The 14413-nt window shown below is 46.9% G+C and overlaps 2 protein-coding genes and 1 long non-coding RNA gene across 5 annotated transcripts in view; all 3 read left to right on the plus strand.

Annotated features, from left to right (window-relative positions):
- The window catches only part of LOC123971238 (NLR family CARD domain-containing protein 3-like), a 427855-nt gene that overhangs the window by 75163 nt on the left and 338279 nt on the right, over positions 1 to 14413 (plus strand). The gene's annotated exons all lie outside the window — the stretch shown is intronic.
- Positions 4257 to 7453, plus strand: LOC123972505. The gene is made up of 2 exons (XR_006825425.1): positions 4257 to 6762; positions 6853 to 7453. It is a non-coding gene; the product is annotated as an uncharacterized LOC123972505 (long non-coding RNA).
- cavin2b (caveolae associated protein 2b) overlaps positions 11780 to 14413 on the plus strand; it is a 19710-nt gene continuing 17076 nt past the window's right edge. For all 3 annotated transcript variants that reach the window (XR_006825325.1, XR_006825324.1, XM_046050951.1), the window contains exon 1: positions 11780 to 12138. Coding sequence is in view for 1 of the 3 variants with exons in the window: in XM_046050951.1 (XP_045906907.1) it covers positions 11872 to 12138 (267 nt within the window). In the remaining 2 variants the exon portion in view is untranslated. The remainder of the gene's footprint in view (positions 12139 to 14413) is intronic.

Consider the following 14413-nt stretch of genomic DNA (forward strand, 5'->3'; position numbering starts at 1 on the left):
GACAGACAGACAGGCGGACAGACAGGCGGACAGAGACAGACAGGTGGACAGACAGACAGACAGGCGGACAGACAGGCGGACAGACAGGCGGACAGAGACAGACAGGTGGACAGACAGGCGGACAGGTAGACAGGCAGGCAGACAGGCGGACAGGTAGACAGGCAGGCAGACAGGCGGACAGGTAGACAGGCAGGCGGACAGACAGGCGGACAGAGACAGACAGGTGGACAGACAGGCGGACAGACAGACAGGCAGGCGGACAGACAGGCGGACAGGTAGACAGACAGGCGGACAGATAGGCGGACAGGTAGACAGACAGGCGGACAGACAGACAGGCAGGCGGACAGACAGGCGGACAGAGACAGACAGGCGGACAGATAGGCGGACAGGTAGACAGACAGGCGGACAGACAGGCGGACAGAGACAGACAGGTGGACAGAAAGACAGACAGGCGGACAGAGACAGACAGGTGGACAGACAGGCGGACAGGTAGACAGACCGGCGGACAGACAGACAGGCGGACAGACAGGCGGACAGAGACAGACAGGTGGACAGACAGACAGACAGGCGGACAGACAGGCGGACAGACAGGCGGACAGAGACAGACAGGTGGACAGACAGGCGGACAGGTAGACAGGCAGGCGGACAGGTAGACAGGCAGGCGGACAGACAGGCGGACAGAGACAGACAGGTGGACAGACAGGCGGACAGGTAGACAGGCAGGTGGACAGACAGGCGGACAGGTAGACAGACAGGCGGACAGACAGACAGGCGAACAGAGACAGACAGGTGGACAGACAGGCGGACAGGTATACAGGCAGGCGGACAGACAGGCGGACAGGTAGACAGACAGGCGGACAGAGACAGACAGGCGGACAGAGACAGACAGGTGGACAGACAGGCGGACAGGTAGACAGGCAGGCAGACAGACAGGCGGACAGAGACAGACAGGTGGACAGACAGGCGGACAGACAGGTGGACAGGCAGGTAAACAGAGACAGACAGGTGGACAGACAGGCGGACAGGTAGACAGGCAGGTGGACAGACAGGCGGACAGGTAGACAGGCAGGCGGACAGACAGGCGGACTGACAGGCGGACTGACAGACAGACAGGCAGGTAAACAGACAGGTGGACGGAGAGACAGGTAAACAATCAGAGAGACAGACAGGCGGACTGACAGACAGACAGGCGGACAAACAGATAAACAAACAGACAGGCAGGTGGACAGAGAGACAGACAGGTAAACAGAGAGACAGACATGCGGACAGAGACAGACAGGTGGACAGACAGGCGGACAGAGAGACAGACAGACGGACAAACAGATAAACAAACAGAGAGACAGACAGGTGGACAGAGACAGGCGGACAGACAGGCAGGCGGACAGGTGCACGTACCACACCATTTGTTTGGGAGGTGTCGACTTTTTGGTGTCCACTTCACTCAGTTTGTCCTGTAGACACAGAATCACCTGTCACTCATCCACACAGACCACCCCCACTCAGGTCACATCAAACAGCTGATTAGACAGAGGAGCAGCTCACCTGGAGGTGGGAGGAGCCTGTCCACAGGTGTCCAGTATCAGTAAAGAGAGCCAGGTATTTATAGCTGAAAGACACAGACATGTGGACAATGCTGCCAGCCTGAGGACTGAGACCTGGAGGACACTGAAACAGACAGGTGAGGTTAGTTACCCGTCTCTCTCCACCTGCCTAACCTCTATCTACCGGTCTGTCTCTCTAACTGTCTCACCACAGCAGTACATGACGTGTTGTCCAGCATGTAGACTTCAGGTCCGTTGGACAGCAGGATTTTAGTCTGTCTGTCCTGAGTGAGGACGACCCAGCAGGATGGCTTCCCCTGCAGACCTGAGGACAGAGACAGGTAAAACATAGGTACAGGGACACAGAGACAGATAACCGAGGGGTATATATTTATAGGCGACAAGAGACTGGTACAGGGACACAGAGACAGATAAAAGATGGGTACAGAGACAGAGAGACGGGTACAGGGACACAGAGACAGGTATATGTACAGGGACACAGAGACAAGGACAGAGAGACGGGTACAGGGACACAGAGACAGGTATATGTACAGGGACACAGAGACAAGGACAGAGAGACAAGTACAGAACAGAGAGACAGATAACCGACGGGTACAGATATATAGGGGACAGGGACAGAGAGAGGCCGCTCTGAATCTGTTCTACCTCCAACACATGAAACCACAGACTGAGAAAGTTAAGGTAAAGGTGTTACCTGGGACTTCAGGTAACCTCCGGAGCTTCAGGTCATCGATGTTGGTTGCCAAGGTGAAGCGGGAGGAGCCTGTTACAATGGCAACACCTGTTCCATAAGGAGAGTGAAAAACTTTGGCTTCCAAGACCTGACTCTGGACCACTTCCTGTTGAAAACATCAGACAGAAACTAGTTAACAGACTGACCTGTTCCATACTGAAGTGGTTAGTTAACCAGTAAACAGACTAGTTAACAGACTGACCTGTTCCATACTGAAGTGGTTAGTTAACCAGTAAACAGACTAGTTAACAGACTGACCTGTAGTGAAGTGGTTACCTAACCAGTTAACAGACTAGTTAATGGACTGACCTGTAGTGGTTAGTTAACCAGTAAACAGACTAGTTAACAGACTGACCTGTAGTGAAGTGGTTAGCTAACCAGTTAACAGACTAGTTAATGGACTGACCTGTAGTGGTTAGTTAACCAGTAAACAGACTAGTTAAAAGACCGACCTGTCCCATAGTGAAGTGGTTAGTTAACCAGTAAACAGACTAGTTAACAGACTGACCTGTAGTGAAGTGGTTAGCTAACCAGTTAACATACTAGTTAATGGACTGACCTGTAGTGGTTAGTTAACCAGTAAACAGACTAGTTAACAGACTGACCTGTCCCATAGTGAAGTGGTTAGTAAACATGTAAATAGACTAGTTAACATACTGACCTGTCCCACAGTGAAGTGGTTAGTTAACCAGTAAACAGACTAGTTAACAGACTGACCTGCAGTGAAGTGGTTAGTTAACATGTAAATAGACTAGTTAACATACTGACCTGTCCCATAGTGAAGTGGTTAGTTAACCAATTAACAGACTAGTTAACTGACTGACCTATAGTAAAGTGGTTAGCTAACTTGTAAACAGACTAGTTTACAGACTGACCTGTCCCATAGTGAAGTGGTTAGTTAACCAGTTAACAGACTAGTTGACAGACTGACCTGTCCCATAGTGAAGTGGTTAGTTAACCAGTTAACAGACTGACCTGTAGGGAAGTGGTTAGCTAACATGTAAACAGACTAGTTTAAAGACTGACCTGTCCCATACTGAAGTGGTTAGTTAACTAGTTAACAGACTAGTTAACAGACTGACCTGTAGTGAAGTGGTTAGTTAACTAGTTAACAGACTGACCTGTCCCATACTGACGTGGTTAGTTAACCAGTAAACAGACTGACCTGTCCAATACTGAAGTGGTTAGTTAACTAGTTAACAGACTAGTTAACAGACTGACCTGTAGTGAAGTGGTTAGTTAACTAGTTAACAGACTGACCTGTCCCATACTGAAGTGGTTAGTTAACTAGTTGACAGACTGACCTGTCCCATACTGAAGTGGGTAGTTAACTAGTTAACAGACTGACCTGTCCCATACTGAAGTGGTTAGTTAACTAGTTGACAGACTGACTTGTCCCATACTGAAGTGGTTAGTTAACTAGTTGACAGACTGACCTGTCCCATACTGAAGTGGTTAGTTAACCAGTTAACAGACGAGTTAACAGACTGACCTGTCCCATACTGAAGTGGTTAGTTAACTTGTAAAAAGACTAGTTAACAGACTGACCTGTCCCATACTGAAGTGGTTAGTTAACTTGTAAACAGACTAGTTAACAGACTGACCTGTCCCATACTGAAGTGGTTAGTTAACTTGTAAACAGACTAGTTAACAGACTGACCTGTCCCATACTGAAGTGGTTAGTTAACTTGTAAACAGACTAGTTAACAGACTGACCTGTCCCATACTGAAGTGGTTAGTTAACCTGTAAACAGACTGACCTGTCCCATACTGAAGTGGTTAGTTAACCTGTAAACAGACTGACCTGTCCCATACTGAAGTGGTTAGTTAACCAGTAAACAGACTGACCTGTCCCATACTGAAGTGGTTAGTTAACCAGTTAACAGACAAACAGACTGACCTGTCCCATACTGAAGTGGTTAGTTAACTTGTAAAAAGACTAGTTAACAGACTGACCTGTCCCATACTGAAGTGGTTAGTTAACTAGTTAACAGACTAGTTAACAGACTGACCTGTCCCATACTGAAGTGGTTAGTTAACTTGTAAAAAGACTAGTTAACAGACTGACCCGTCCCATACTGAAGTGGTTAGTTAACCTGTAAAAAGACTAGTTAACAGACTGACCTGTCCCATACTGAAATGGTTAGTTAACTAGTTAACAGACTGACATGTCCCATACTGAAGTGGTTAGTTAACTAGTAAACAGACTAGTTGACAGACTGACCTGTCCCATACTGAAATGGTTAGTTAACTAGTTAACAGACTGACCTGTCCCATACTGAAGTGGTTAGTTAACTAGTTAACAGACTAGTTAACAGACTGACCTGTCCCATACTGAAGTGGTTAGTTAACTAGTTAACAGACTAGTTAACAGACTGACCTGTCCCATACTGAAGTGGTTAGTTAACTAGTTAACAGACTAGTTAACAGACTGACCTGTCCCATACTGAAGTGGTTAGTTAACTAGTTAACAGACTAGTTAACAGACTGACCTGTCCCATACTGAAGTGGTTAGTTAACTAGTTAACAGACCGACCTGTCCCATACTGAAGTGGTTAGTTAACTAGTTAACAGACTGACCTGTCCCATACTGAAGTGGTTAGTTAACTTGTAAACAGACTGACCTGTCCCATACTGAAGTGGTTAGTTAACCAGTAAACAGACTGACCTGTCCCATACTGAAGTGGTTAGTTAACCAGTAAACAGACTGACCTGTCCCATACTGAAGTGGTTAGTTAACCAGTAAACAGACTAGTTAACAGACTGACCTTTCCCATACTGAAATGGTTAGTTAACTAGTTAACAGACTGACCTGTCCCATACTGAAGTGGTTAGTTAACTTGTAAAAAGACTAGTTAACAGACTGACCTGTCCCATACTGAAGTGGTTAGTTAACTAGTTAACAGACTGACCTGTCCCATACTGAAGTGGTTAGTTAACTTGTAAAAAGACTAGTTAACAGACTGACCTGTCCCATACAGAAATGGTTAGTTAACTTGTAAAAAGACTAGTTAACAGACTGACCTGTCCCATACTGAAGTGGTTAGTTAACTTGTAAAAAGACTAGTTAACAGACTGACCTGTCCCATACTGAAGTGTCTCTTGAAGGACCCGAACAGATCGTAGATCAGCACTGATCCGTCCTCCTGAATACACAGCAGCTCATCATTGACTGTCCAACCTAAATGGACCACAGGACCGCTCTTCCACTGACAGGTGAGACGGGACAGGTGAGACAGAGACCGGTGAGACAGAGGGATTACTACACATTGCAGTACTAAACACTAAACAGTCCGGCATGATTTAACAGTAACGACCAGGTGAATGAGGACTGTCTCTGATTGGTTAACGAGGAACTGAAGATTTACCGGGAAGCTGGTGATGGAGGCTCCCGACGCAGAATAGATCTCCAGCTGAGGACGGGAACTGGGAGAACGTCTGAGGGGTTCTCTGAGGAGGGCTGAGAGACAGACAGATAGAGACAGACAGACAGGTGTAGGGACACGTAGAGACAAACAGGTACAGACACGCAGAGACAGACAGGTAGAGACAGACAGGTGTAGAGACAGAGACAGGCATTACCACCCACTCTGAACAGGTGTATATTATATTGTTTTGTATATTTCCGCCCGACTCTCGTTGTTAATAACAGCGAACCTATGGGTCCTCCATACGGAGCAGCAGCCACCAGACTGTCTCTGAGACCGTCCTTCAGGGTCCAGCTCATCTCGTACAGCTCCGTCTTCCTGCACACACACACACACACACATTAACACACACACGTTAACGAACACGTTAACGAACACGTTACGTCACAGTGCATCACGTTAGATGCTGACGTCAGCTCGTTTAGTTCTGTCCCACCAGACTCCGTTTAAAATGATGCGACTTTAACTGCGGTCCTGAGAGCAGCTGGCAGGACGTCACCTGCTGGGTTGGATTAAACGTGATGACGTTAACACACCTGTTGCGAACAGGACGTAGCTGCTAACCGTTAATGACGCGCACACACACACCGTGATATGACGTTTAAAGGTGTTCAGCAGGACGCTAACGGGCAGCTAACGCTCCGTTAAAACAGACGGGAGCTTGTGTTCACGCTGCAGGGACCTAGCGTTAGCAGTTAGCATCCAGTAGCTACAGCTGGTACCTGACCGACACTCCGGGGATACACTGACCGATAAAAGGCTTCTCCCAGCGGGTTCCAGTCGGCTGTGATGAACGCCATGTTGTTTCCCTCCGGGGAGATGAAGACGTCTTCAGGCCGTTGATGATGATGATGATGAAGAGTCGCTGTTAGCTTTAGCTTCCAATCAGTCAGCTGATCGCTTCCACAACAGCTGCTTCTTCTTCTTCTTCTTGTTTCCGGCAGCCTAGACGCTCCTGCGGCGTGTTGCTGCCCTCCTCTGTTCGTTATTCACATCTTAACGCTGCTTGCCTGGATCCTTTTGTAGAAACCAGTTTTATGTAGGTACTCGATCAGTTTCTTCATTTTGTTCCAACTATCTAAGTTAACTAGAGTGCGTGTGTTAAATATATTTCTCCAATTGCTCCCAGGTCTCTAAACAGTTTCCTCCTTTGGCGAGAGTACTTCCTAAAATGTACTAGTACACGCTTCACTGTTTCCTCGTCTCCACATTTTCCATCAGGATGTTTCCCAGCCAGAGCCCAAACCTCAGTCTCTCGTCTCTTACATCTAGGCAGGCACTTTTTCCTTTCTCTACAGGTCCTTCTCCCCTTCCTGTCGTTTCCCCATGATTTCTGCCACTTTTCTGTCACTGACCTATTTATTATTTCTGTAATCCGGATTGACCCGTCAGTGTAGATTTGTAGGTGGCCTCCCCGTAGTTGACACATCCGGGCGTTTATTTCCTTCGCTACAGCCTCTGACATCTTTCTTTTGCTTGTTTCCATAAAATATAGGTCAACATTGGGATCAACCATGAAGGTATATCTGGAGGACATGCATTCAAATTCACGATACCAGTTTACTGCTATAGATTTGAGTTTTTCTGTAAAGTTTGTTTTGATCCTTCTTGCTGTTCCCATGAACTCCCAATGCTGCCTCAGCAGGCTTTTTGTTGGTGGTTTTCCATCCCGTCCTGAAATGGAAATCTGTCCTTTAGTGAGTCTTCTGAAATAAAGAGTCCAATCCAGACGTCTTTTAAGAGTTTTATTCTTTGCAAAGGGTCAGACAAACATACAGAGTGCAAAACAGTCTGCAGAGTGTAAGACAAATAGCCAGTGAAGAAGCAGGTGACCTAACCCAGTGAAACACTGGTCTATTCTGATGAAGCATGCAGGGTGAAACAGTAAACACAGCAAAATATCAAATTTCCATCACACGTTCTTTTAGTTTCATTAAATACTTCAAACCAAGTTTATGTCTTCTCATTACTAACAGCATCTCTCCTGTTTCTTCACAGTTATCATTGCTCTGAATATCATCATTATAGATTCACATATCCCAGTCAGACCCAGCCACACACCTCAGGACATTCATTATTTTCAAGGAAACCATCTTAATATGCCTCTTCCATGTCATCCTTTCATCTGACAACAGTCCTATTATAGATCTGAAACGTATTTTCTTCCTATGTCCAAATATCATGTGTTAGATATTTTAAAGCCCGTTTACTTACTTTGTCCAATGTAGCTTGCGTTTGGCCGTAAATATAGGAGAGGTTCCTCCCTTGCTTCCAGATGGCCCCATCATCTGCAAACAATGGGAACCTGAATTCCTTCCCCACTCTACTAAACACACCATTGACTGGTATATTAAAGAGCAGTGGGCTTATTACACTACCCTGAGGGGCTCCGTTCTCCAGCTCCTATGAGAACTCGCTTCCCACCATCGCCTGAGTTAAAAAATTTTTGATCCAGTTAAACGTTCTTCCTCCGATTCCAGCGTCATGAAGTGCAATTAGCAGCCCCTCCTTCCAAAGCCCGTCCCAGGCTTCTTCAATGTCCAGAAACACAGCTCCGGCTGCCTCTTTATTTACAATGGCTTTTTTAATGCCACTATCTAACCCTACAACGGCATCCATTGTTGATCGTCCTTGTCTGAATCCACTCTGATATTCATAAACAGCTGCTTCTTCTTCTACAGTGCAATAACCAGCACAGCGCGGCGGTCGCCTCCGACAGGTGCTCCTTCTTCTTCTCCTGGATGGAAAAGAAGATTTTATTTCTTTTTCTCTTCTTTTTAAGAAAGGACGCCTCTCCTGGAGGGCCCTGTACTCCATCCGGTACTCTTCTGGTAGATGTGGAACACGGCACTTACCGTCTAACTGGAGTCTGTGACAACAACAAACATCACCCAGATTACATTTATTCATTTAGCTGACGCTTTTTATCCAAAGCGGTTAAGTGTGGGTTAAGTGTCTTGCTCAGGGACAGAATGGTGGATGTCTCACAGGGGGAATCGCACCCAGGTCTCCCACACCAAAGGCAAACATCTTATCTATGCGCCACCACCCCATTAAACAGAGAGGACAGAGACAGGCTGTACATGTTAACATGTACTAGTACTATAGACGCGGTAAAATACAGTAGAAGCAGTAAAATAGAGTAAGTACTATAGACGCAGTAAAATAGAGTAGATGCAGTAAAATAGACTAAGTACTATAGACGCGGTAAATACAGTAGATGCAGTAAAATAGAGTAAGTACTATAGACGCAGTAACATACAGTAGACGTAGTAACACAGTAAGTACTATAGACGCAGTAACATACAGTAGACGTAGTAACATACAGTAAGTACTATAGACGCAGTAACATACAGTAGACGTAGTAACATATAGTAAGTACTATAGACGCAGTAACATACAGTAGACGTAGTAACATATAGTAAGTACTATAGACACAGTAACATACAGTGGACGTAGTAACATACAGTAAGTACTATAGACGCAGTAACATACAGTAGACGTAGTAACATATAGTAAGTACTATAGACACAGTAACATACAGTAGACGTAGTAACATACAGTAAGTACTATAGCAGGAAAGGCAGGAAGAGACGCTCACATCATGGAATTCATTCAAACACAATGCAGTCATTACTCTGCAGTGCAGCGGGAGGGTTCCTTTAATGAACCGAGGTGTTATTCAGGAACATCAGGAAACCCCCTCGCTGCACTCCAGAGTAATGACTGTATTGTGTTTGTATGAATTCCATGATGTGAGCGTCTCTTCCTGTTTCCACCTCGTTCCACTCTGACCTACTGCAGAACGGTTCTCTGTGTTCCAACGCTGCTGCACACACTCTGTTGAAGAACGGTTCTAAATACAGTTAATAAATAAAGTTAGTAAACAGAGACACAACCCTAAACCAACATTTCCCTAATGTTCCACTAAGGTAGCGTTCCCCTCTGGTTCCCTTCAGGTTCCACTAATGATTCTTTACAGTCCTTCTGAGGTTTCTCTAACATCCCCCAAAGGTTCCTCCAAGATTCCCCTGAGGTTCTGCTTAGGTCCTGCATTTTCCTATGCCCCTCCCAATGAGTCTTGTAAAGATCCTCTGAGGTTCTATTCACATCCCCAAGGTTCCTTTATAGTTCTTGTAAGGTTCCTCGAAGGTTTCACTAATGGCAAATGGCTGAAAGGTTGAGCTGTCTACAGGTTCCCATAAAGTTTCTATTAAGTTCCACTAAGGTTCCCCTAGCATCCCCTATACTACAAGGTTCCTCTAAAGTTCCTCTACCCACTGCAGCTCCTCTGATTTCCCCCTAGTGTTCTGTTATCTCATCTTTCCCCTATGGATTTCTGCAGAGTTCTACTAAGGTTCCCCTAGGGTGACCCCAGAGTTTCTCCTAGTAAGCCTGTTTCCACTGAAGTCCCACAAATACATTCTCAAATCTTTTACACGATCCCCTGGTTCCCCCAAATTTCCCTAAGGTTCCACTAATGTGGCTTCAGTGTTCCACGTGCTTCTTACCACAGGTGTAGGACTCGGTGTGGGGGCCGGAGTATACAGGGCCCTCACGTGAGGAGGGTCCACCAACGTACTAGAATGACCAGCCGAGGAGAACACCTGTGTTCACGTGTTCTTACATTTCAAACCAATTCAGCCTCAGAAGTTCTGGATTGACCAAATCCTGGTCCGGTTTCCCTCAAAGCACAGACTCAGACTTTCAGACCAGCAAACAAAGAACCAGCAGCCAGTGACATGTTTTATACTTTGTTTCTGTTGGTTTAAGGTCAGCATTCAGTCAGTGGAGCCTGTACAGCACACAGAGGGCGAGAGACATTCACACAAGCAGGGGAGAGAGAGAGAGAGAGGGTGAGAGACATTCACACAAACAGGGGAGAGAGAGGGCGAGACATTCGCACAAACAGGGGAGAGAGAGGGAGAGAGACATTCACACAAACAGGGGAGAGAGAGGGCAAGAGACATTCACACAAACAGGGGAGAGAGAGGGCGAGACATTCGCACAAACGGGAGAGAGAGGGAGAGAGACATTCACACAAACAGGGGAGAGAGAGGGAGAGAGACATTCACACAAACAGGGGAGAGAGAGGGCGAGAGACATTTGCACAAACAGGGGAGAGAGAGGGAGAGAGACATTCGCACAAACAGGGGAGAGAGAGGGAGAGAGACATTCACACAAACAGGGGAGAGAGAGGGCGAGAGACATTTGCACAAACAGGGGAGAGAGAGGGAGAGAGACATTCACACAAACAGGGGAGAGAGAGGGTGAGACATTCGCACAAACAGGGGAGAGAGAGGGCAAGAGACATTCACACAAACAGGGGAGAGAGAGGGCAAGAGACATTCGCACAAACAGGGGAGAGAGAGGGAGAGAGACATTCACACAAACAGGGGAGAGAGAGGGCGAGAGACATTCGCACAAACAGGGGAGAGAGAGGGAGAGAGACATTCACACAAACAGGGGAGAGAGAGGGCGAGAGACATTCGCACAAACAGGGGAGAGAGAGGGTGAGACATTCGCACAAACAGGGGAGAGAGAGGGCAAGAGACATTCACACAAACAGGGGAGAGAGAGGCCGAGAGACATTCACACAAACAGAGGAAGGGGGCGAGAGAGCTTTCCTTCCAGATGACTTCACCTTAAAAACATGAGAGAGCGAGCTACACTAACACTCTCTCTCTGCACACACACACAGTAGTCATGGTAACAGACCCCTCCCCTCTGGGTGTGGTAGAGAGACACTGAGCTTCAGGCTGAAAGCTGCAGAGAGAGAGAGAGTTAACCCTTTAATGAGTCTTTTATTTTGACATTTCTGCATCTCAGACAGGAAACAAACAACAACAACAACAACAACAACAACCAATAAATGGAAGGTAACTAAACTCTGCGGCGGTGAAGCAGGTCAGGGCCACCGTCCCTCCTCAGGCAGCTGCAGAGGCTTCAGCCGTGGCAGTGAAGGAGTTAAAGGTGTGGACGTTTCCACAGTCGGGAAGTTGGATGGAAAGTTTTCCTCTGAGCCAACCAATCAGAGCGCAGTACACACACACACTCGCAGAGAGAGAGAGTGGACGGGCGAGGCAGAGTCCCAGTGTTTTTCTGCAGCAGAAAGAGTTTCGGGGGTTTTTGGTTCGACATTGAGTTGATGTGTGAGGACAGAGTCATCATGGTGACCACCGAGACCCACCAGAGCCAGGACCTACTGGTCCCTTCCCTGAACCAGGTCCTGCAGGACCAGCAGGACCCGCTGGACCAGCAGGAGGAGAACCAGGCCTCCCCCTCGTCCCCCCTGGCAGGATTTGACTCTGAGGCAATGAGTCAGGGTCCCGTCAACGCCATCACGGTCCTCACTCTGCTGGATAAACTTGTCAACATGCTGGATGCCGTGCAGGAAAACCAGAACAAGATGGAGGTGAGCCAGGGGTGGGACCACACCTCGACATCAGGTCTGAGTGTGAGAGTCCAGGACGGACTACAGTACTAACTCCAGTTCAGACACCAGTACAAAATTCTAACACTGTACTAACTCCAGTTCAGACACCAGTACTAACACCAGTTACCAACTCCAGTTCAGACACCAGTACTAACACCAGTTACTAACTCCAGTTCAGACACCAGTACTAACACCAGTTACTAACTCCAGTTCAGACACCAGTACTAACACCAGTTACTAACTCCAGTTCAGACACCAGTACCAACTCCAGTTCAGACACCAGTACTAACACCAGTTACTAACTCCAGTTCAGACACCAGTACTAACACCAGTTACTAACTCCAGTTCAGACACCAGTACCAACTCCAATTCAGACACCAGTACTAACACCAGTTACTAACTCCAGTTCAGACACCGGTACCAACTCCAGTTCAGACACCAGTACTAACACCAGTTGCCAACTCCAGTTCAGACACCAGTACTAACACCAGTTACCAACTCCAGTTCAGACACCAGTACCAACACCAGTTACTAACTCCGGTTCAGACACCAGTACAGACACCAGTACCAACTCCAGTTCAGACACCAGTACAGACACCAGTACCAACTCCAGTTTAGACACAAGTACTAACACCAGTTACTAACTCCAGTTCAGACACCAGTACAGACACCAGTTACTAACTCCAGTTCAGACACCAGTACTAACTGGTTCAGACACCAGTACCAACTCCAATTCAGACACCAGTACTAACACCAGTTACTAACTCCAGTTCAGACACCGGTACCAACTTCAGTTCAGACACCAGTACCAACACCAGTTACTAACTCCGGTTCAGACACCAGTACAGACACCAGTTACCAACTCCAGTTCAGACACCAGTACTAACACCAGTTACCAACTCCAGTTCAGACACCAGTACTAACACCAGTTACTAACTCCAGTTCAGACACCAGTACTAACACCAGTTACTAACTCCAGTTCAGACACCAGTACTAACACCAGTTACTAACTCTAATTCAGACACCAGTACTAACACCAGTTACTAACTCCAGTTCAGACACCAGTACCAACTCCAGTTCAGACACCAGTACCAACACCAGTTACTAACTCCGGTTCAGACACCAGTACAGACACCAGTACCAACTCCAGTTCAGACACCAGTACAGACACCAGTACCAACTCCAGTTCAGACACCAGTACTAACACCAGTTACTAACTCCAGTTCAGACACCAGTACAGACACCAGTTACTAACTCCAGTTCAGACACCAGTACTAACTGGTTCAGACACCAGTACCAACTCCAATTCAGACACCAGTACTAACACCAGTTACTAACTCCAGTTCAGACACCGGTACCAACTTCAGTTCAGACACCAGTACCAACACCAGTTACTAACTCCGGTTCAGACACCAGTACAGACACCAGTTACCAACTCCAGTTCAGACACCAGTACTAACACCAGTTACCAACTCCAGTTCAGACACCAGTACTAACACCAGTTACTAACTCCAGTTCAGACACCAGTACTAACACCAGTTGCCAACTCCAGTTCAGACACCAGTACTAACACCAGTTACTAACTCCAGTTCAGACACCAGTACTAACACCAGTTACTAACTCCAGTTCAGACACCAGTACTAACACCAGTTACTAACTCTAATTCAGACACCAGTACTAACACCAGTTACTAACTCCAGTTCAGACACCAGTACCAACTCCAGTTCAGACACCAGTACCAACACCAGTTACTAACTCCGGTTCAGACACCAGTACAGACACCAGTACCAACTCCAGTTCAGACACCAGTACAGACACCAGTACCAACTCCAGTTCAGACACCAGTACCAACACCAGTTACTAACTCTAGTTCAGACACCAGTTACTAACTGTGGTTCAGACACCAGTACCAACTCCGGTTCAGACACCAGTACCAACTCCAGTTCAGACACCAGTACCAACTCCAGTTACCAACTCCAGTTCAGACACCAGTACTAACACCAGTTACTAACTCCAGTTCAGACACCAGTACTAACACCACTTACTAACTCCAGTTCAGACACCAGTTACTAACTCCAGTTCTGACACCAGTACCAACTCCAGTTCTGACACCAGTACTAACTCTGGTTCAGACACCAGTACAACATACTTACATTGTACTAACTCCAGTTCAGACACCAGTACTAACTGTGGTTCAGACACCAGTACAACGTACTTACACTGTACTAACTCCAGTTCAGACACAAGTACTAAC

The sequence above is a fragment of the Micropterus dolomieu genome, linkage group LG01 (assembly GCF_021292245.1).
Source record: "Micropterus dolomieu isolate WLL.071019.BEF.003 ecotype Adirondacks linkage group LG01, ASM2129224v1, whole genome shotgun sequence".
NCBI lineage: Eukaryota > Metazoa > Chordata > Actinopteri > Centrarchiformes > Centrarchidae > Micropterus > Micropterus dolomieu.